The sequence below is a fragment of the Parasteatoda tepidariorum genome, chromosome X1 (assembly GCF_043381705.1).
Source record: "Parasteatoda tepidariorum isolate YZ-2023 chromosome X1, CAS_Ptep_4.0, whole genome shotgun sequence".
Lineage (NCBI taxonomy): Eukaryota > Metazoa > Arthropoda > Arachnida > Araneae > Theridiidae > Parasteatoda > Parasteatoda tepidariorum.
In genome coordinates this window covers 73,563,018-73,585,888 of record NC_092214.1, presented here as the reverse complement: position 1 = coordinate 73,585,888, position 22,871 = coordinate 73,563,018, and the positions used below count along the sequence as shown (strand labels likewise).

Genomic DNA, 22,871 nt, shown 5'->3' with positions numbered 1-22,871 from the left:
AAAAAACACTCTTTGAGATTCGTATTCACGCTGTATAAAATTACAAATCGAGATTCATGTTCATGTGATTTTAAAATATCACATCAGAATTCACATTCATGCGATTTTAAAAAAATTATACATTGAGATTAAATTAACACAATTTTTAAAAAAAATGCATTGAATTTTTCATTAAAATTTTGATAATATTCTATGGATATATGTTTCCTAATTACGCATTTATTTTCCTCAAATATCAGGAATCTTATTAATTATTTAAAATGTGATTTGCACATAACATTTTTGATTTTCAGTTTTTTTAGTTCTTACCAAACTCATTCTTGTTCTATTAAAGGAGCAACTTTTGTTCTGAAAGCAATTGGTAATAAATTATTTATTTGTAGGATACACAGAAATAAAAACATACTCATAGTTGTTAACAGTAACATATAATTAAAAAATATTAAGCTAATTAATTTTAATTTTCATATTATTAAATGTAAAGTGTAATTACTGTTTCATCTGTATATATGTGAAAAGTTCATTCATTCAGTATAAAGTTGCACTACTTAAACAAAGTTTTAATGTTACTATTTTCCACTTAAATATTGTGTAACTCATCTTTTCTGGTGAGTGCATTTTTAACATTGGTAATTTTTCCATTCTAAGTAGAAGTATTTGTTTGCAAAGCAATGTTTCAACACTTCATTTTTAAGCCTAATTTTGCTAGTTTTTCATATTAGTTATACAGGAAATTTTTTTTTTTGCAGATTAGACTTACATTTTATTTTATTGGAAATTTTTTATTTTTTTTTACAAAAATTACGCTCGCCATCGTCTTCTCAGACATAAGGCGTCTTGCAGTCCAATACAGCTCTGAAGTAGCTCCAGAAGGTGAGAGGGCACAAAAGTCATCACAGGAACGAATGTCAAGAAGAGAGGGGCAATCAAATAGATGCTCCCCAGTCATAGGCGAAGTGTTACAGAGCACAGAAAGAGGTGAATTGACCAGGTTAATTTTAAATAGATGGGCCTGCAAGTATTCATGTCCAATAATTATTCTAAGGCAAGCAACTCCCTCGGCTCTGGGAAGGGGGGAAAGGTGAGAGCGCTGCTGGTTATCAAGAAGGCTAGCCCAGTGCTTTCCATCAGCTAAGTCCCTAAGAGCAGATATTGTTCTGTGCCTGAATTTGCTCTTAAGAAGCCGCCTTGCATTTCTAAGGGGAACTGGATGAGAAGATGTATGCAATGCTAAAGCCTCTCTAGCCAACATGTCAGCCCGTTCATTTCCGTATATGCCACAATGGCCTGGACCACCTCTCTTCCAGAACAAAGAAAAGAGTCAATGCGTTGTTTACACTTAAATTCAAGTTCAGATGGGTATAAATTACAGTGTTTTCACTACAGTGCGAAAACGCGAGAATTTCACATATTTTTTTCTTTTCTCACATTAAAAAATTATTACCGCGCGCATTCTATCAACCAATTTCAAAATTTTCGCATTTCTTGCAAATCAGTATCACTTTTCTTCCTGGATCTTTCATTATTTTCAACATCTGCCCCATTATCTAGCTTCCCTATTTACCAGTATTGTTCAGAACCTTTAAGAACAACAGAACACCATCCTTCCGAACCACGGAACCTCTTTCAGAACGCATTTCTCTGCAACCACGTGTTTACCGTAGGTAAGGTTTCTTCATGTAAGACGTTCAAATTTTTTGCTCGTTAATGTAAGATGGACAAATACCTTGTAAAGCCAATATCTTCTACTCCGAAACGGACAAATGAAAATGAAACAAATGTGGGTAGAAACGATCAAAACGAAACAAACACGCATTTGAGCAACCTAATGAGAATAGCTGATGAAGAAGCAGATGTAGAACATTTTCCATAAGATGATGCAAAAAAAATATTCAATGCTTTAAAAATTAGAAGATGTTAAAATGTATTATAATTAAAGAAATGATTTTTTTTCAAGTCTCTGTGTTTTTTTGTTTTTTTTAAATTTTTGGATATCTCACTTAATTGTTTGAAATCTCACCCTGTTTTTGAGAAAGGGTGAGAAATTCTCACCCATTTTTTTTTCTGCGATGAAATCACTGAATTATATTCAGAAATGGTCTGAATAGCAGCCTGAGAATCGACAAAGATAACAATGTTTTGTTCAGATGGTTCACCAATAGCTGTAATAGCGATAAGGATTGCAAGCATTTCTCCATCAAAATTATCTGCCCAAGTGTCAAGAGGTTCTCTAAGGCTGAAATATTTCCATTAAGCACCGGCACCAGCTCTACCAGTTGAAAGAGTGGCGGATGCATCAGTAAAATCCTGCAGCCATTGCTGGCAAGGGTATCTCTCGTGTATAGTGGCCAGAGTGATAAGATACAACTCGGTCTGGTGGAAGTCCGATTTCCGAACAGGCAGTACCAAGTCGAATCTGGCAGTGGCATATCTCAGAAGGCCCGTAAAAAAAAAGGCGGCCTATAGATGCAAAGTTTGGAGTTGGAGATCTCAAAGATCTCTGCAAGTCTCCGGTACTCAAAAGGAAAAGAATGTTGAGATTTAAGTCTAGTTTGAGGAAGATTGTAGTACGGCCAAAAGTGCTCATTTCTCAACAATCTTTCACCAAGAAAAAAAGGCAGCATAAGTTCGTTTGTCAGATAGATTATAAATTTCTTTCTGTAGCTACATGGCTGGAATAGGGGTTGAGATCGCAGAACCAGTGATGAGTCTAAGTGCTTTGTTTTGAACCAAATTGAGTTTTGATAACGCACTGTCCGAGGCAGTAACAAGGATTTCTGAACCATAGTCAAATACTGGTTTAATGTAAGAAGTAAAAGTGGAAGCAGGGACACTTTGGGATGAACCCCAATTTATTCCAGCGAGACGTTTTAATAGACTAAGGCGATTTGTTACGCTGTCTGCCACTTGATTTATGTATTTAGTCCAGGTCAGTCTGGTATCAAGAGTTGTGCCCAAGTAGGTAGCACAATCAGTCTGACCCATTGTACTATTTTTGTTTACCAAGTTAGCATTAAATTTTTCAGTACTAAGGTTAAAAAGTTCAAAATTTGTCTTTTCCGGGTTTACCTTGAATTCGTTGTCCAGGGTCCAGGTTGCCAGGGCCTCTAAAGCCAAATTGAGTGTTTCCTCCAGCATAGAGATATCAGAGACAGTAGACCAAATAACAAGGTCATCGGCATACAACAATGATTCAGTCTCTGGAACAGCATTTTTAATGAAGCTCAAAAGGTCATTTACCATAACATTAAAGAGGACAGGACTTAAAACTGAGCCCTGTGGAAGGCCCTGCCTGGTTTGCCGATTGAGGGATTCTGTAGCTACATGGCCTTGATTGAGAGTTGCCATATTTAATGTTCAAGAATCTTTGTGAAAGAAAATCACTAATCCACTTACAAAGATTTCCATACACTTTCTTATGAAGCAACTTCCTAAGAAGCAATTTTCTCCAAACTCTGTCAAACACCTATTTAAAATCAACGAAGACAGCAAGTGTACTTTGCTTCCTCTGGAAGCCGCCGTTATAATACGTTGATATTCCTAAAAAATAAAAATGCAGCTGAAAACTAGTTCGAGATAAAAGAAAGCAGAAAAGCAACTTACCGGCATGGAGTAACAGTTAAAATGCCTTAAAAATAGATATACTGATCTAAAAGTTAATAAAAATTCGCTTAAGATTTGAAACTGTGCTTATAGCTTAAATCGTACGAAAAATTTTAAAAATATATTTGGTACAAAAAATATGAAGCAAATTACATTTCAGTGCTGCAATCTATGAAAAAAACACTTGAATAAAAGATATTTGAAAAATTTAAGTAACGAAACCCTTAATAGGAAGGAAAAATATTAAAATTAAATTGTAAAAAAAAAAACTGAATTGCAATGTCTAAATTAGTATGAACTTGTTTATTCAAAACTTTCAGGTAGTTTTTTTGGCTTTGTTGTAAATCTTTTTAATGTTCTTTTTTCTTAAATATATTTCTTCTGTATTATTATGTCCTAATAGATTATGCCAGAATTTTTATTTTTCATTTAGGTTTCTGATTATTTGCAGTTGATATAATGACTGAAAGTATCCAGAAAAAATCTTGGGATGATCCACTTCCAGTACCCACTAGTCTCCTTCCTTGGTCATCATTTATAGTCTTCTTATGTGCAGTCATTTGTTTCAGCAACAGTATTGAGGGGGAATTCGTCTTCGATGATTCTGAGGCAGTTATTAATAATTTTGATTTGAAGCCTGATACTCCTCTTTCAAGCATATTTCAGAATGATTTTTGGGGTACAAAACTTACTCACAACACAAGTCATAAATCATATCGCCCTTTAACCGTATTAACATTTAGGTAAACATTTTTTTTTTTAATATGGTGTGTTCTATAGTCATTACTCTTAGCACAGTGTACTTTTTGAAATTCAAGCTCTGAAGTAAAAAATTTTGAGATATTTAAAGTTGGAATCCAAAAAATTATGCATACATTGCTAATTGCAAAAAATTCTGTGTCACTGGTTGGTATTTAGCTAAAATATTTAGTTAGAAATTAACTACCTTAAAATTCCTTAATTTTGAAAAGGATTTGCAAGTATAATAAATTAAAATAGTTATTAACATTCTCTAAATATGAAAAGCTTTGAATAAGGAAATAACTGATTTTTTTTATTTTAATTTTATTTGATAGATTTTATTAAATCAATCATCTGAGCTAGAATGTTAGAAATCAGATCAGTTTTAAAAAATTATACATCATTGTGCACAGAAGCCTTCTAAATTAAATGAGTATGATGAGTTATAATGAAAGTTGAGAGTAAAGTGGAAAAGCCTCACGATTGTTATGTTTAACTTTTTTGTCATTGGCAGTATTTTGGTTTTATTGAAAACATTTCTACAGAGGAGTCAACTGTCAAGCTTTTCGTTCAGAACCTTTCACCAATTAAGTATTATATAAATATATATATTTATACCAACAGCAAATGAGTTATTTTCTGGAAGTAAAAGCTCGAGGACTGTGGTAGATAAAAGGTGTGTATTTTGCGACAAAAACCACGAGAGTAAAGATTGTTTTACGGCAGCCAAATTGGCTTACCATCAAAAGCAAGAACTAATTAAGAATAAGAAAGCTTGCTTTATATGTCTTAAGTTTGGACATAAAGCAAAATATTGCAAATCAAGTGTTAACTGTCTAATTTGTGCTAAGAGACATTGGTCGATCACGTGTGCAGAATTATCGCCAAACAAGCACGAAGTAAAATATGAAAAAGTAATTGATTCGAGTGAATGCCAAAATGTAATATTTGCGAATTCTTGCTGTTCTGGAGAGATATTCCTTCAAACTTTAATGGTAAATATTGAGAGTAAAGATGGAAAACGTGCTATAAGAGCATTAATTGACGCTGGCTCTCAACGCTCATATATTCTGAAGAGCACTGTTGAGGAACTGAACTTTCGCCAAATTGATACTCAAACATTGATTCATAGCTTATTTGGAGGGTCAAAATCAAGCAGCGAAATTCATAATCTTTTTTCTATTAAAGTTACCGATTTGAAAAATAGTTATAGTTGTAATATGCATGTTTTGGATCAACATAAAATTTGCAGTTTTGTTCCACGACTTCATGATGGACCTTGGATGCAGGAAATGGTACTGAAGGGCATCTCACTTAGTGATATTGGGAATCATCGACAGCCTATTGAGTTATTAATTGGAGCCGATGAAGCAGGAAAACTTTACACTGGGAAAGTGTGCAATTTGGCGTGTGGTTTAACTGCAGTAGAGACTTATTTAGGATGGGTCATTATGGGGAAAATGAAACCCTCAGTAANTGAACTCGTCAGGCCTGCGCAGAAGATTTTCCCACTCGAAATTTCCTCACCCACTGAACCTAATCTAATGAATAATGACGCATGCAAGAATAAACCAGAGAAGGACTTGCAGGTAGTTGGAAAAACAGTAAGAACGAGAAGTGGAAGACTTATTAAAGTGCCAATTAAATTTTTGAGCTGAAAAACTTGGACTTTCGGAACAGTATTTTAACATTATAATTTTCATTCATTTTACTCATAGAAATATAATTAGTTTTGATTAGTAAAGTAAACCTCCAATCAAAACGGTGGGAGGATTGTTACGTTTTGAAATACGAATTGGATAGGTTTTGTATAATGGAGAGTTGGGTGAAAGCGTTTTTATTTGTCTTCAAATAACGTTTGACTTATACAATGGAACTCGAGTTTATGTTTTTAGAAATATGTTGAAATTTGGTATTCTTTTTTAAGAATTTGGTTTAATAAAATATAGGAGTGGAAGAAATAGGGTATATTTCTTGCTGTACTCCTATATTTTATTAAACCAAATTCTTAAAAAAGAATACAAAATTTCAACATATTTCTAAAAACATAAACTCGAGTTCCATTGTATAAGTCAAAAGTTATTTGAAGACAAATAAAAACGCTTTCACCCAACTCTCCATTATACAAAACCTATCCAATTCTTATTTCAAAACGTAACAATCTCCATGAGCACCTCAAACACAGATGCCTGATTACTTACTTCAGCTATTATGGTTCATGTTAGAGATATAAATTTTTAGAATATGTTGTTGAGCACTATCAAAGTAAACAAACTTTATTTAACAGACAGAAAGTAGATAAATTCAAAAATAATTAAAATAAACAGTCCATCACCAATAATCCTGTCTAGATGATTAAGAAGAGAAGTACACAATAAATGTTTTAAAGTTAACATTAAAAAAGGAAGCCATGGAGAAAATTAAGAATCACAAATTTTTGTTAGACATAATAAACACACTTATTAAAGCTTGTACACATTATACAAAGCATTGCCCTTTTTTTTTCCTCGTAGCATTTCAAATACGTTTTTTAATATGCATGTCAGTTAAAGGTCAGAATTGACTGTTACATAGTCAATCCTTGGGTGACTCATTAAAAAAAATTTTAGTATTAGAAAATACTTTTCCAATACCTTGAAAATAAATGGGAAAATATTTTTAATACCAATAATGAAGCCAGAGTCCGAAAGATTTAGTTTTAACTTCAGAGCATTCTACATTTCTATTGTTTTAGCTAGGAAATTACAAACAAAGCAATTGGAAAACTCTTTTTATACTTTTAGACCAATTTGGAAGGTATGATTCTTAAAATTTTAAAGTGCGGTGCAGATCTGCCAATTTCTCCAGTGGTTAACCTAAGACTCTCTTCAAATTTTTGCTTTAACTTTTTTAATTTAAAGTAATTTTGACCTGTATGCTATTTTACTAATTCAAATGTTTATATATAAACAATCTGAAAAGCATATTTTTTTAAATATTGATGGAGTTTTAAGAACATTTGCTAACTTGTTATTCAACTAAGAGTTTTAATATAGTGGGGAGTTAATACTTCTTAATTAGTGGTGCAGGGCTTTGATTTAAATTCTTTTCACTTAAATATTTAACTGCTTTATTGACACATTTTGAAATGTTTTTCTTTTCCAGATTGAATCATTTTATCACTGGACTTAACCCATGGAGCTTTCATTTTGTAAATATTTTGCTGCATGGTAGTGTAAGTGCTCTATTTCATAAGGTCATATCTTGTATGTTGAATTCTGCTTTAGATGATGAATCACCAAAAACTGCCTTTTTAAGTGCCTTACTTTTCTCTGTGCACCCTGTTCACACTGAAAGTGTAAGTACACAATATTCGATGTTCATGCCTTTTTCCTAATTAGTCCTAAAAGTTGCATATGCAATGGAATGGTTCAATCTTAAATCAATTTTAAAAAATGTACTACAGTTTTTAAATTCCATAGCAATTTTTTAATATTTCGATGTTAATGGCGAAACAATTTAAATATTAATTTGTATCTTCTTTTGTATAATTCTATAAAAATGTGTAATATATCTGTTTTAATAGGTATCAGCTGTTGTTGGAAGAGCTGATTTGTTATGCGGAATATTTTTTCTGCTGTCCTTTCTTTCATTTATTCATGCATCAAAATGTAAGTTAATTTTACCCATGTATTTAAATCTGATTTGACTTTTGTAGTTTACTACCTTATTATAAATATTTATCATAATTTTTTAATGACATATCTATGAATGATGTTGAAATATTAATTAATACTGTTAAACCATTAATTAGAAAATTATATTTTGAAATTCTACATGTGATTTGCCCATAATGCTGTTATCAAATTTTTCATATTAGCCAAGGCTCGCTTAGAAATCATTGTTACTGTCTAATTCTTGTGTAATAGAAAGTAATTGAGTTTTCATTGGAATACTTCGTTAACATGGTATAGCTAAGCAGGGGCCAGGGTGGACTTGGCTACTCTAGAATTTTCCTTGATCATCCTAGAAATATTGATTGAATTAATAGTAAATTTAATTAACTAATAAAAAGTATTATTTGTATGAAGAGATAGTAAGTGATATAACAGTAAGTTACATTTTCAAATTGTTCAAGAGCATTTTGGTAAAAACACCACTATTTTCATGTCAGCAATAAGATGTTTCTGTGTTTTGTGCTGCTATCTGTAGATCTGCCAACTCTCAAGACTTCAAACCTGAGCCTCAGACTTTTGTTTTCACTCAGGACCTGAAGCTTTCTTCCTAATAAGTATATGAATTGGAGGATCCATGCGCTGTTTGCATACAGCCCTCAAAAAATTTCTTTTAAATGAGGGATTTTGTAATTTAAGTCTAATGTAAGCCTTACATATGCTCCTATGGTAAAGAAAAGAGATAGCTTAGAGGAAAAAGCACATGCTGTTTTCCAAACTGTGTGTCTAAATTTTCAAAAACATTTTTCTAATTTGGAAAAGGATGAAAGAACTATTAATTGATTTCTACATTACAAATTTAAATTTACTTGAAGGTTTTCCAAAAATATTCAAATAAACATGGACACACAGTGGAAGACAGAGGCTTTAAAAAAAGCTGTAAAAATCCTATTGAAAGGAGGTCACCTTCTCAGGTGGAAAATATTCATCAAGTCACGCTAAGAAAGCATGCAGGAGAGAAGTAACCCTTTATCAGTTAAGAGCAAACAAAAAAAAAAAAAACTTACTGAAGAAATCAATCAATCAGTTTAAAGGTTGAAATGCCAAAATAAACAACTCTTTTTAAATTTTTTTTCTTACATTTGTGATTTGTTAATAAAAAGTATGCAGGGATGAGAATCTTCCACTAATTCTTGCTCTAATTTTTGATTTTTCCCAGACTTTCAATTATTGTTTGATTTTAAACAGATTTCCCTACAATATAAAAAAAATTGGATTAGGATTAGGGAGCAATCTTTGTGGACTCTGGAAAAACTCCTGCAATTGTCTGATTTGTTTTTTTAACAATGTGAATTATAAATTTAAGAAAAAATCCATAATTTTTATTCTTTAGACTTGAACGGTATGCAGAGATTCTTGAGGCATGTTTTAAGGGCTGTTTTTAATGAAACACAATATGTATATTACTTTCATTCGCAATGCATTATTAAACATTTTTAGGAAAAGGAGAATGGATTAAACTTTATGATAATTTCAACATTACAAAAAATACTTAGTACAATAAAAATTTTGTTTTTGAATTTTCATCTCTAACAACATTGTCATCTCTTTCTTGCAACCTGCTCTTTGTCAATTTTTCCACATGCTCTTAGTTATGTTACATCATATTTAATGTTACATCATTTGGTTTAATTTAGTCTTTAGTTCTACTCTTATTTTGTTTGGAAATCTTTTTAAAATCAGAGTAAGAAACAATATAACTGCCTATATGTTTTTTCTATCAAAATATTTTGTATTTATGACTGCTGAATTAATGCATCTGTATTTTTCATAAAAATTAATTAAAAATATGGAATTTTTCAGGATTTATAAAAACATTAGAAATATGGCCATTTCAGTTATTTTTGTATTTACTTGTATTAGTATTTTTTTAAAAGGCCTGTTTATTGTTTTCATCAATTTTTTATACTATATTTTCATATCTTTATTTTAGGTTTCTCATTTCATTGGGGACCAAAAATGTCCCTTGTATGGGTTGGTTTTAGTGTCATACTTGCGGGTTTGGCTATGCTATGTAAGGAACAAGGAATAACTATTATCGTAAGTTATTAATTTAAATATTAAAACCTAACCTTTTTTAAAGTGATATATAATGTATGCTGTGACAAAATTCGAGCCCAAACACAGTGTAAAATTAATTTCAAAATCTGTTCTCAGTAAAGAGAGTTTGCCTGCAGTTTTATGTGGCTTAAAAATATGTAAAATACAAAAAACACCCTTTGTCAAATTAGCAGAGTTTCATTATTGAATTTTTAAAAAAACCTAAAACTAATATGAAAAACTCAACCAAAAAGTAATTAAGCTTAAAATAAAAAATGGCTTCATCCTCTTTAGCTTAGCACAGTGACAAACAATAGTAACAGTAACATCCTTCAATGAAAGCCATCAATTACTATGACTGATAAAACTTTCAACTGAAAATGAAAATGTGGCCTTTTTATTTCAAACAATCTTGACGAAGCTGATAAATGAACAAGGTCCTTTGAAACTTGTGAAATTTTTTTTTTAATCTCAATGCAAAAAGACTAAAGATTATAATAGTCTGGTCTTTAGTACTATTTCCATTACAATGATCTTTTTAATATAATGACTCGAGCACATTGTTTGGTTTGTTATTCCATTGATGTAATGTTATTTTAATACTCATTACAACCAGTGTTCCCCAAAGTGGGCCCAACTCAGAAAAATCCAGTACCTTTTTTTTTTCAGAGTGGACCCTCTTTAAAAAAAAAAAAAAAAAAAAAAAAAAAAAAAAAAAAAAAAACCATCCTTAAACCCACTTAGTTTGTTTTTTTTTTTTTTCAAGTTTAAATTACATTTCCAATCAAATTTCTTTGCAGTTGCCAAACCTATTTGTTCTTTGAAACTATCGATTGTTGTGTAAATTAAACTTAGTGATTTTAAACTAAAATATTTGAAGAAATACTTATTTCAATAATCTGAATTTTGGGAGACAAAAATACCAACTACAAAAACCAACTGCATAAAAAAAAATGGAGTGTTTGATTAAAAAAAATTTTTTTTTTACTAAATTGTAGAACATTACTTATTAATGTATAAAGCAAATTAAAATTGCTTCAGGTTTCATGAAGAAACCCATATGTGTGTTTTGTTTTTTCTAAAACGCTTGTGTTTTGGCAAATCCTGAGTATGTTCAATCTGAATAATTCATTTCAACACAGCGATCAAAATTAAGTCCAAGTTATCAACCAAAATTAGCAACCATTTAATTCAATAATTGTTGAAACCCACCTAGCTTCAGATCAATGAGTACCAGCTTCTGGAAATAAAGGCTGTTTGTGCTCAGTGCTGACCACATTCATGCCATTGGGCACGAAATTGTGAATCCTTAGCCTGCATGATCCGCCTGACCTACAACGTGCTGTTGGTGGAAGGCTTTTTTAAAAAACTTTTTTAATTCAATAAAGGTTTAAACCACTATTTTTCTTTGTTATTTTTATGTAACTGCATATAAATCTGAAACAACTTGAATTCTCTTTGAATGAAGAAATAGTGACATGACACCTTAGATTCTTATCTTAAGTGGTCGTGATCTATGTTTCAAAAGAGTATATTGAACTGCCATGCAAAAAATCAGTGTGAAATCCCATATATTTTCATTAGGCTTAAAGGTTGCATTTATAATCAATGTAAATTTTTATTGAAAGGGTACAATAAATTCCCCAATCATACTCTAGTTAAAAAAAATTATTCGCTTTGTAAAATATTAATATCCTTGTGTGGTTTTCGGGTTGAAATATTATAGTTACAGTTATCTTGTATATGTTATTTTTTGAGAATGGCTTTCTCAAATTAGGGTATTATTTTAAATGCATTTCTCACTTGTAAAGTATTATTTTTATAGCCTATTTTTATGTATTTAATAACATAAAAAAATTGAATTATCAATATCACCTAACCATGACTAAGCACATAATCATGTTTCTCAGAACTTGATTTTTTAATGGCCATAATGAAAACCCACAGTGAGGCAGTTTTTGTTGCATTAATAAAAAGCAAGCATAATATAAATTTTTTCTAGTTCACTTTTATGGTTTATAATATTTGACAATTCGGGCAAACTTTGCTTTAGTGAGCATTCATATTAAGCAAAAATTTTGTTTTAGTTTATACGTCCTATATACAAATTTGACTATGAAAATAGTTATTATGTGGACAGGTGGAAATAGATTATTGGTTTTCAGACCTAAATTTGACCTATATGTTGAAAATGCAGTTAGTTCAATTATAATATTGAATTATAACTTGTTATATATACTGAAATTTATACATATTGAAATAAAAACTTTTATTTAATGTTTATTTGAATGAAAATTACGTATGTAAAATTAAAATTAAATCTAATAATACGTCACTCGAAATCTAGTTACAATATTATTTTTTTTGGTTCTGTAACACTTATATTTGTAATGCTCTTATTTATAGGGAGTTTGTTGTATTTATGACATTATCATATTTTATAAATGGGATATTCGTTGTACTGGTAGCAACATCACACATAGGAACAAAAATGTGCCAACTTCACCAGGGAGTGATTCTAAGGTAATTTAACAATTTTGTGTATAATAATTTAACTATATTGTAATATTGTAACTTGATTTAATTTGGCCTAACTTATAACTAATGAATTCTAGCTCAAATTTGATTTCAATGTCCTTTTTATTAATCTATGTTCTATACATTTTCTCTTCATCATTCTAAAGCATCCTAAAAGAAATCTCAGTTTACCACAAATTGAGAAAACTGAATTTGTGTCAAATGAAGGATTTGTATGAATTGAATCTGTTGAGAGAGAGAGGACATTACAGAAAACAACAAAAGTCCTAATATGAATAAGTTTTCTTTCGTCTCATTGAGGTACTTCAGGGTTGTGAATGTAAAGAAGCATGTTTTCATGAGAAATGGCCACCCATAATGATCCTTAATATATACAATATGGGTACTCATTTCTCCCACACTCTCATAGGTTGTTCTAAGAAATTGATTTTGCTGAATTTCAATATTACAGGTGACGACTAAAATTTTTCTTAAATTTCACTATCAAATACTTCGGTTTACTTTCCTCTGATCGATGCTTATGAAGCAATTAAAACTGTTCATTCTTTTGCAATGTAGGTAAAATAAAATTTCGAATCATGTTTTGGATACAGTTTATAAGTTGAAGGCTTCTGGAAAGTATGTGTGCCAAGACAATGAATTATAGTTACTTAAATAATAGTACTCTTTCTGATATTTTAAACTTCGAATTTCATGAAGGTTTTCTGTCTTGGTTATGTATAAATTAGTAAGCAAATGAACTTAAAATATGAAAATACATATTGATTATTCAAAAATGTTCTTGAAGACAAATTTGTTAAAAAATATAACTTAACAAATCGCATTTTCATTTTACATCTAGTTAATTATTGTCACTTTTGAGAGAGGAAAAAAGTAGTTTTATTACAAAAATCAACATATTTTAAACCCAAAAATAATTTTTCTATTGTATAATATATTGAAAGGAACTTTTTCTGATAGATTAAGCAAATTATTAAATAACAAAGGCAGACATATTTTTTGAAGAATTTCATTGAATTTTACAGATTCTGTTTATTTGATTGCTTTTAATTTTTATATGCATATTTAGTATTTCTTACTTAGTAAGCATAGTATACCAACTTTTGTGTTTCTATTGTTTATAATTGTGGCTAGTACATTTTTTGTTTAGTTATTTTTCTCTTTAAATTGTTTTATAATATTAAATTAAGGAATGAATGACAATTTGATAACTTATTAAACTAACATTAATAAATAATTGACATTTTATACAGAAAAAAATTTATTCATGAAATGTTTCTGTATTTTTCATTACATAAAACAGAGATGAATTTCACTACCCCTTATAAGATTTGCTTTTTTGATGTAAACATAGATCCCATGATCTTGTGGTAATCTAATGATCTTCCCCCTTTTTTTGTTTTAGAATTAATTTATCATAGCCTTTGCTAAACTTAACTGGATTATGCAGTATCATTTATATTTGACACAGTATAATTAATTCTGATGAAAAGGTTAACACTCAATTTTAATTTAAAGTGTGCACTTCTATCTCTTGTCCATCGATATAAATAATCTATTTATTTTTAACAGATAATAAATGACCATTTATAATTAGCATGAATAATATGCCAGAATCAATGTTGTGATTCACTGACAGTTTATGACAGTTTCAACTTAGTACATGAAGTGTTTAATTATTTAATCAATATGTTTTGACAATATTTTTTTTGGACTTCACATAATTTAACAAATAATGTGTGAATACATAATTAGCAAAGAATTCATTATATTGATTTACATACTAAATTATATTTATAAATTTACAGCAATGCATATCATTTTTCCTATTGAGGCAAAGTGTACTTTGCTTAGGAGGTATTTTTTTGTTGTCAGTAAGATGGTATATCATGGGGGCATCAACTCCAGTTTTTCAACAAGTTGATAATCCAGCTTCTTTTGAAGATAGAATTTTAGTAAGGGTTAGTAAGTTTATTTTATATACTTTATTTTAGTGTATTGTTTTTCAAATATGTTTTTATTTATTTTTTTCTTCTTCAGATTGTCAACTACCATTACATTTATTCCATAAACCTGTGGCTCTTGTTCCATCCTTATTGGTTGTGCTTTGATTGGTCAATGGGCTGCATACCTTTAATTAATTCATTCATAGATAAACGTATAGTTGTGGTTGTTATATTTTGGATTTTCTGTGCCCATCTTTTATATAGTGTATTCACTCATGTTGATCTTAGAATCAGGAGGTAAATATGACATTTTTATTCATTTACACAGGAAAGCCGATACTCTAAAAAACATTAAATGTATTTAAATGAAAAAATATATTAGCTGAGTAAACAAACAATGCATAAGTTTAAGTTTGTGAACCATGATAAAGATAAAAAATGTATAGTGTACAAATCCATATTTGGTGTGTAAATTTTCAAGCTCTCTCTCAAAAAAAGCAAAAAGTTGATAACTTTAAATCTGATAATGAGATTTTTACGTTCTATATATTCTTTATGGTTCAAGGCAGAAATATATTATACAAGACAAACCACTCACTCAAAAATAGTTCCAAAAAGCAATGTGTCATTTTCATATTCTTAGCATGGCAATCAAGGGCTTGTTCTGCTTAATTTCTTCATATAAATAGTATTTTAGTTGAGTACTCTAAGATGTATATTACTAATAGTATACCTTTTCTGAAAGTGCAATATAAAATTTTATTTGAGACAATAAAATAAATTTTAGGTTAATTAAAATCAAGCCTTCTAACCTAGAAGTTGGGGCTCGATCTTTGGCAGAGACAAAGGAACATTTATTTTGTAAAATCAGCCTTCTAACCTAGAAGTCGTGGGCTCGATCTCCAGCAGAGACACTGGAACACTTATTTTGCACTATCTTTAAAAGCATTTTCAGTCAAATACTAAACACTTATTTTACATTTTTATATATTTTTTATTACAAATTTGAGTTATGACTTTGATTATATATATACATATAATTTAAATTTTGATAAAAAAAATTCTGAAACTCTTTTTGAATTAAACATTTTTATACCTTTATAATTAAATACCTATGATGACTATTAACTTTGCATAAACAACTATAGTTTCTTTCTTGTTTTTTTTTAGTTTAATAAAATGAGAAAAATATCTTGTATTCTAGTTTTCTTTTGTTATAAATAATTTGAAGGAACTCTAAGCAACTTCTCATGTGTGATGATATATTTAATGATTTTTCTTTAACAATCTAGAAGTAAACTTCACTAAAATACTTTAATTTATAAAATTTTTCAATATTGCCAAAAATCTGTCCTAATCAATTGAAGAAAAATATTTACCGTCATGTGGGGCTACTTTGTGCAAATTCGAATTTGGCACTTTTTAAGTGCTGCTATTCAGTATTATTATTTTTTTTCACGTTAAAAATGTGTGAAATTTGAAGATAGAAGTCTTCTCTATTACTACAAACATTTTTTCGAATTTTAAAACAATCTCTGAGTGTGTTTTGTTTGTCCAATGTCAAAAACTTTCCGAGGACGTCGAAAAGTGTGCGTGGAAACTTTGGCTCTGAAATGCAAAGACGTTGATAAAACAATTGTCTTAAGTGCAAAATTTTTTATTTATATATTAGTTAACAATTATATCATGTTAGTGTTAAAAAAATTTGAAAATTAATAACAAATAAACGAAAAATGAAAAAAAAATGCACTGTGGGGCTACTTTGTGCAAAGTTTCATTAGTTTTTTTTTCGACTGAAAAATTTTCAGACGTTATTAAAAAAATACCTGGAACGAGAAACTACCGTGATTACACTTTAGAAAAGCTGCAACAATGTTTGCAAGCAGTTGCTGGTGGTATGTTGATTGCAGAAGCTTCTCGGAAGTACAAAATCCACAGAAATACTATCTCTAATAAAATTCACAAGAAACACGTGAAACGTGCTGGTAAACTATTATTTTTCTTCTACAAAGATTTTTCTAATGAATTAATCAAACGATTTAACACATAAAAATATATTTTATAGGACATCAGGTGATTTTGACAGAAACTGAAGAGCAAGTTCTGTCATGTTCATTCAAGCATGTTATGTTCAAATTTATCAATATTATAAATGTTAATGAATATGTAATAATTATTATTTTTGAAATTTCATCCATTTCAATGTTCAAAAATGTATATAGTTTCCTTTAGTTTAAACTCAAATGTTTTGAAATAAACATTCTTTTTAAGAAAAAATTCTTTATGAAAAATGATTTTTTAACGATGAAAATTATTTTCAAACTAATATCTTTACATATCTTGATGTTTTTGTTATTAAAAATGTCAACAATTAACTTTTTTGATAATTTTATATCAATATTGTACTAAAAACATGATTATTAAACTGAATTCCTATCGCTGCACAAAGTAGCCCCATTTGGGGGCTACTTTGTGCAAGGTATGTTTTGACTTATTATTCGTAAATATTACATACAAATAATGCCAATATTGATCAAATTCACTCGTCTGAGTTCAGTTATGAATATAATATCAATAAATTTTACTAAAGTTTGAATTAACATAGTTTTCTTACATGTCAAAGTTCAAAAACTGCGAAATCCTGTACAAAATAGCCCCAGATGACAGTATTCCTTAATTTGCAATGACTAGGAATTTTAATTAACTAATTGTAACTATTTTTTGAAATTAAAAATGGAATTATTGAGATTGTATTCAGTTCTTTATATTTAAAATTATTTTAATTTTCTGAACAATTTATATTAAACTAAAAATAGTTTTTCTTTATAAACACATAAAAATAAAGTAAATATTTATTTTTATATTGTTAATTTGTTTAACATTGTTACCTGCAAAAGAGTTAGTGTATAAATTCTTAAATATCTTAGAATTTATTACTGTAAATAAGAACAAAATTTTATTAAAATAAAAATAGTCTTTTCCTTTCTCTATAACATATTATACTTTAGGGGAAAGTATTGTAGCAAGCATTACAAGAATTTAAATTAGTAATTTAGTCTTTTTAAAATTTAACAGTAACTTTTGTTTGGTCATCATAAGTTTATTTTATATAATTGTCAGAGTGCAGTACCAGTGACAAAATTGGTATTTTTTCATTCTTATTGATTGGAATCTAATATTTCGGTCTGCTTATTCACTGTAATTCTGCTAGCTAATATGCTTTTAATAGTCTATTAAGTGAGGAAGAAGAAAAATTATTTATATATAATTGTCAGATGGCAATACCAGTAACGAAATCAGTATTTCTGCCAGAGTTGGTTTCCTACATAAAAAAACTGGTTTATGACATGACACGTCAAAAACTTGTCATAAGTGTTGAAATCTGACAAAAACTCTCAAAGACCTGGGGCAAGTTTCTGTTATATTGGGAATATTTTATAGGATATTAAATCATGCACAATACTTGCATTATAAACTACTATAATTATGATTTATATTATTATAAAAAAAGGCCAAAATTATTGAAACTAATAATTTTCTAAAAATATAGTATTTGTTATACCTTAAGATCAATATTATTTGTTATATTATAACTGTCCAGTTTATATTACAGATAACTATGAGCTCTTAATTATTATCAATCTTAAATATTTGATTTTGGTTCTTTTATGCCTGATTTTGGTAGATTTTTTGGATTAAATAAGACTAAAGTTTTTGCCAATAATTGTCTGTTATAAGTTTTTTTTTTTATTCTTAATATTTCTTGTTATTACTTATACGCAGGGGAGCAGATTATCTTCAGTCATGCAAACGAGGTTTTGATTGAAATTCAAGCAATACTAGGGAAATGTTTAGTCCAAAAAATTTCTACAAAACTTTTTATTAAAATATACGCCACTTTGCAAATTTTGTCTTTATTAAAAAAATATATGTCAGTTTGTGTATTTATTAGTTTAAATTCCTTAAGGATATGAGTGTGACCTTAAATCTAATTTAATAAATTATTGCTATTTCAATTTCTATTGTTTTAAATAAATATGCTTGCTTATTCAAGAATTGTGAAAAATTAAATCTATTTTTTGTTATTATCACAACTTTTTAACAATATATAAACCTCAATATGCCTCAATACCTCAATAAGCAAGCATATTTTAAACAAATATGCTAGCTTATTCAAGAATTGTGGAAAATTAAATCTATTTTTTGTTATTATCAAAACTTTTTAACAATATAAAAAAATATTTTGAAAAAATTATTCTACTTTAAGAAGAAGAAAAAATACATGCTTAAATTTTTCTTAGAAATTTTGATTTATGAAAAATTTTGTTCTAAGACAAGATTGAATTAACTTATTGGATAAATTGTTATTCTACGCATTTTTAATTATAATTATTTAATATTTTTTGCTTCAAAATTTGGGTTTTGGGCAGTAATTGTCAAAACAAAATGAGAGTTGATTTCCGTCTGCTTATGCACTGTAATTCTGCTTGCTGATATACTTTTAATTTTGTTTTGAGAGGAAGGGGGGAAAAAAAGGAAGAATGACTGTAGAGAGCAGTTACATCAAAAAATATCCGAACCTATTTGGATGCATATGAAACTTCAATTATCTGTAATAATCAATTACTTATTTATAATAATTATTTTATAATGTATAATTACAGGTATAGTTACAAATATTACAACCAAGTTTTTAAGTAGTTAAATCTTTTGTTTGAAGTTTTGATGACACAGAGTAATTTCTGCTCTTCATCATAAAGGATTCATCTTGCAATATCTAATTTGTGAAAAAAAATAATAAAAAAAAACTTTTCATATTTTTTTTTTATTTAATAAAAAAGTAAAAACTATTTTAATGTCACGTGAGTTACAAAAAATTAAATTTTATTCATGATACTCTTTAAAAGATAAAAACGAAACTTATATGTCTCATAATTTTCATAGACGGCAGCATCTTTAGGAGCGGTCTTTTTCATTTCAAACTAATAAATGCTTTCAAACCCGAAGTAGTGCCTTTTTGCCTCCTCTTTGATTCAAGGATTTGACTTAAATTATTCTTAATAATAAGTACACTTGATAAATTTTTTTCAAAGTCGAAAGTGCAAAAACATACTTTCTCTAAATAAACAAACTTTATTTTTTTGATAGGTTTGGATTCTTAACCACACAATCTGAAAAGTATACAGTGCTGTGCAAATTAATTTGAACAAATATAAAAAATTTAACTTGTGTAGTATAATTTCTAATACATGTAATCTAGTTGGAAGCAGTTTTGACCAATACACATCTAGATATGCATTTCACTCATCTGATTTGAATTTCTTTCCTCAAATTTAACAAAGAGTGAAAATAAACCTTATACATTTTTATGAAAAAAAAATTTTTATGCTGTTGAAAGATAATTTTGGAAATCTTAGGATTTAATTATTCATTATAAATGCATGAGATGTTAGATTTTGTAAATAAATCAGTTAGGGTTAAGAGAGAGAGAGTGATTAACAGCACCTTTTTTTGTATCTTGAATTTAAAAAAAATAATTTCTATTTCTGAATCACTTATAAAAATTACAGCTGCTGGTGAAAAAATTATTGCAACTGAAAATTGATTAAAATAATTGTACATCTGAATGTTTGGGGATTAGCATTTAGACGTCAAAATAAATAAATGATGATAATAATTACACATTGTCACATTTAGCTTAAATTGTTTTTTTGGAAAACTATCTAAGCATAAAGCATCTAAAACATTTCAGATAATTTCTTCTTCTGGCAATCACAGGTCTATAAATGTGCTTACAAGTATTTTTTTAATAATATCAGTTTCATTAAAGTTTATTAAATTAATAAACATAGTAGGTTTGTTGGGTGAAATTTTATTTGCAATTTTTCGTGTATAACTAATGTTTTAATTTTAGTTGTAAAACTTGCATAATTTCCAATTATTGTAATTTGATGTATTAAACAAAAAATTCATTTTCTTTTAAAATTTGCTAAAAAATGCAAATTTAACTTTAAGAGAATTGAAAAAAAAATCTTCTTGGAAAATAAAAAATAAAATAATTGCTGTTACCTTTGTTTTATCTTATTAAAAATTTGTCTTAAATGAATTTCGAAAGAAATATTTTATTTACCATGATATTTGGTCTACCTGCTGCAAAAGTGATTTTATAGCTGTAAAACTTTTTACTTAGTGATACGAACCAAGTTTTTCTGATTCAAAAATGTTTTTACTTCATGCAAATTGAGTTTTTCTGATATGAAACATGAATTTGTTTGATACAAAAACTGATACAGTGAAAAAGTGACTTGGTACTCTGTAATTAACATAAATTTAACTATTTTACTCTTATGAGCTCTATTTGTAAATATTATTTTATTGAAAGATTAAATTATTTCAGCAATTTAAATATCAAGAAATGTGTAACATTAAAAAATACAGTAAATAAAATAATATTTTAACAATTTGTAAACAATTGTGGAACAATTTGCTGTTAAATCTACGAATTCTCAACCATCAGAGACAAAACTGAATATCTTTACAGACAGCTCTAAGACTAAAGAAAAGAAAATATTAAGAACAGCCTATGCTTTTTTAGCCCAATTAAATGGAAACAGGATCTTTGAATATTGATAGTCTTAAATGAATCGTCTTTGTTTTAGTACAAGTTACGGACAATCATTAAAGTGGAGAACTGGATTATGAACAAACCATAAACCTTATCAATGTGCTAAATAATTAAGATTTCTTATAAAATCTACTGGCATTGGGAAACCCTAACTACTCAAATATAATAATTACAAAATCAAAATATCATGCCAAAGTCTGATTTTATACATTTGGGTTAAATCACATGTAGGGAAGAACTCGGATGGTTCAAAGTTATCTGTGGTAAAGAGAATATGGATATTGTAAAATCATTATCAAATCAGTTTAGTAAGACATTGTTGGAAAAAAAAGACATTATAAAAGAATGGTGAAGTCAATATATCACACAATTGCTTAGACTAGTTTGATTTTTTGCCTTTTCAAAAAACAAATTGTTTAACTTTTCTTTCTAGTTATTTTATTATTGCACCTAATCTGTTTTTTATTTACTATTGTTTACTTTTCTTTTACTATTTTAACTTTATCAATTTAATTTTTCTTCACTGTTGCTTTTACAATTTAGTTTACATTATTTTGTATATTTTTGACATTTTCTTAATGTTTTTAGGGGTTTATTAAAATTATGTTCTGATACAAACGTATATTACATTTAAAGACAACATAATTCTATTAAATTTTAAATGGAAAAATAACAAATAAAAACTATATTATATTTAATTTATTCATATGTATTTAAATCTTTTTTTTTAATGATTTACTTAAAATTTTAAGGAACTTTTGTTATTTCATAGGTTATTATGTCTGTCATTGGCATTCATTTTGGTACCTTTTCTACCTGCTTCTAATTTATTTTTCCGAGTTGGTTTTGTTGTTGCAGAAAGGGTGTTATATCTTCCTAGCATGGGATTTTGTCTTCTTGTTGTGATAGGTTTAAAGCAGCTCATGATTTTCTGCGGGCAGAACTATCAAATGGTAAAATTACTTTATTTGATATTCTCTTACTATTTAACTTTTTAAATTTCTTTAAAAAAATTTCACTTTATTTTAATATTGAAAGCTTATTTTTTCTATGACATGTTTAATTCTGATTTGAATGTATTTTGTGCCTGGTTTTAAAAAGTGACATTCTAATTTTTAAAATGTTTCAAAGATGTATTTTTAAATAAACAACTTCATAACTCGTTTTCTTTTCAATGATATTAGTCAAGCAGGTATGGAACAAATCCAGGCCTCTCTGAGAACTTACATAATTTTATTTTAATAATATCCCTATCAAAATTAATAAAAAAAATTACATATATATATATATATGTAGGAGTTTGTGCAGCATTAGATGAAATGATGACGATAATTTAATAATCAAACTTAACATTTAATAGAGATAGAAGGATATAACAGTAACATGTTTGGTTAAGAGCTGCCTTCTCGCAGTATCGCCAAGATGAATGTGAAAAGGAAATTAGATTGTTCTATCGAAGAGAGTTAATAGTAAATATAAATTCGGGACTTCCCCATCTGGACTTTCTGGCGCCTCTCAATAACGAAGTGGATGATGAAATAATTCTCAGTATTACATGTTGTTAGCTTACACAATCTTCGCAGTAATTAGACTATGGTGCTGAAACTCCATATATATATATATGTATATGTGTATATATATATATGTATATGTGTATATATATAT

General features: G+C 28.4%; 1 protein-coding gene across 6 annotated transcripts in view; it reads left to right on the top strand.

Annotated features, from left to right (window-relative positions):
* Window positions 1–22,871, top strand: part of LOC107447251 (Transmembrane O-mannosyltransferase targeting cadherins 4) — a 55,890-nt gene that overhangs the window by 2,840 nt on the left and 30,179 nt on the right. For 2 of the 6 annotated variants that reach the window (XR_006226715.2, XM_016062119.4), the window contains exons 2-9: window positions 4,037–4,346; window positions 7,489–7,681; window positions 7,910–7,994; window positions 9,991–10,097; window positions 12,504–12,620; window positions 14,444–14,596; window positions 14,676–14,878; window positions 21,979–22,159. Coding sequence is in view for 4 of the 6 variants with exons in the window: in XM_016062119.4 (XP_015917605.1) it covers window positions 4,063–4,346; window positions 7,489–7,681; window positions 7,910–7,994; window positions 9,991–10,097; window positions 12,504–12,620; window positions 14,444–14,596; window positions 14,676–14,878; window positions 21,979–22,159 (1,323 nt within the window). In the remaining 2 variants the exon portion in view is untranslated. The remainder of the gene's footprint in view (window positions 1–4,036; window positions 4,347–7,488; window positions 7,682–7,909; window positions 7,995–9,990; window positions 10,098–12,503; window positions 12,621–14,443; window positions 14,597–14,675; window positions 14,879–21,978; window positions 22,160–22,871) is intronic. The other 4 variants (XR_011638238.1, XM_016062121.4, XM_016062120.4 and 1 more) reach the window with 3 other exon arrangements.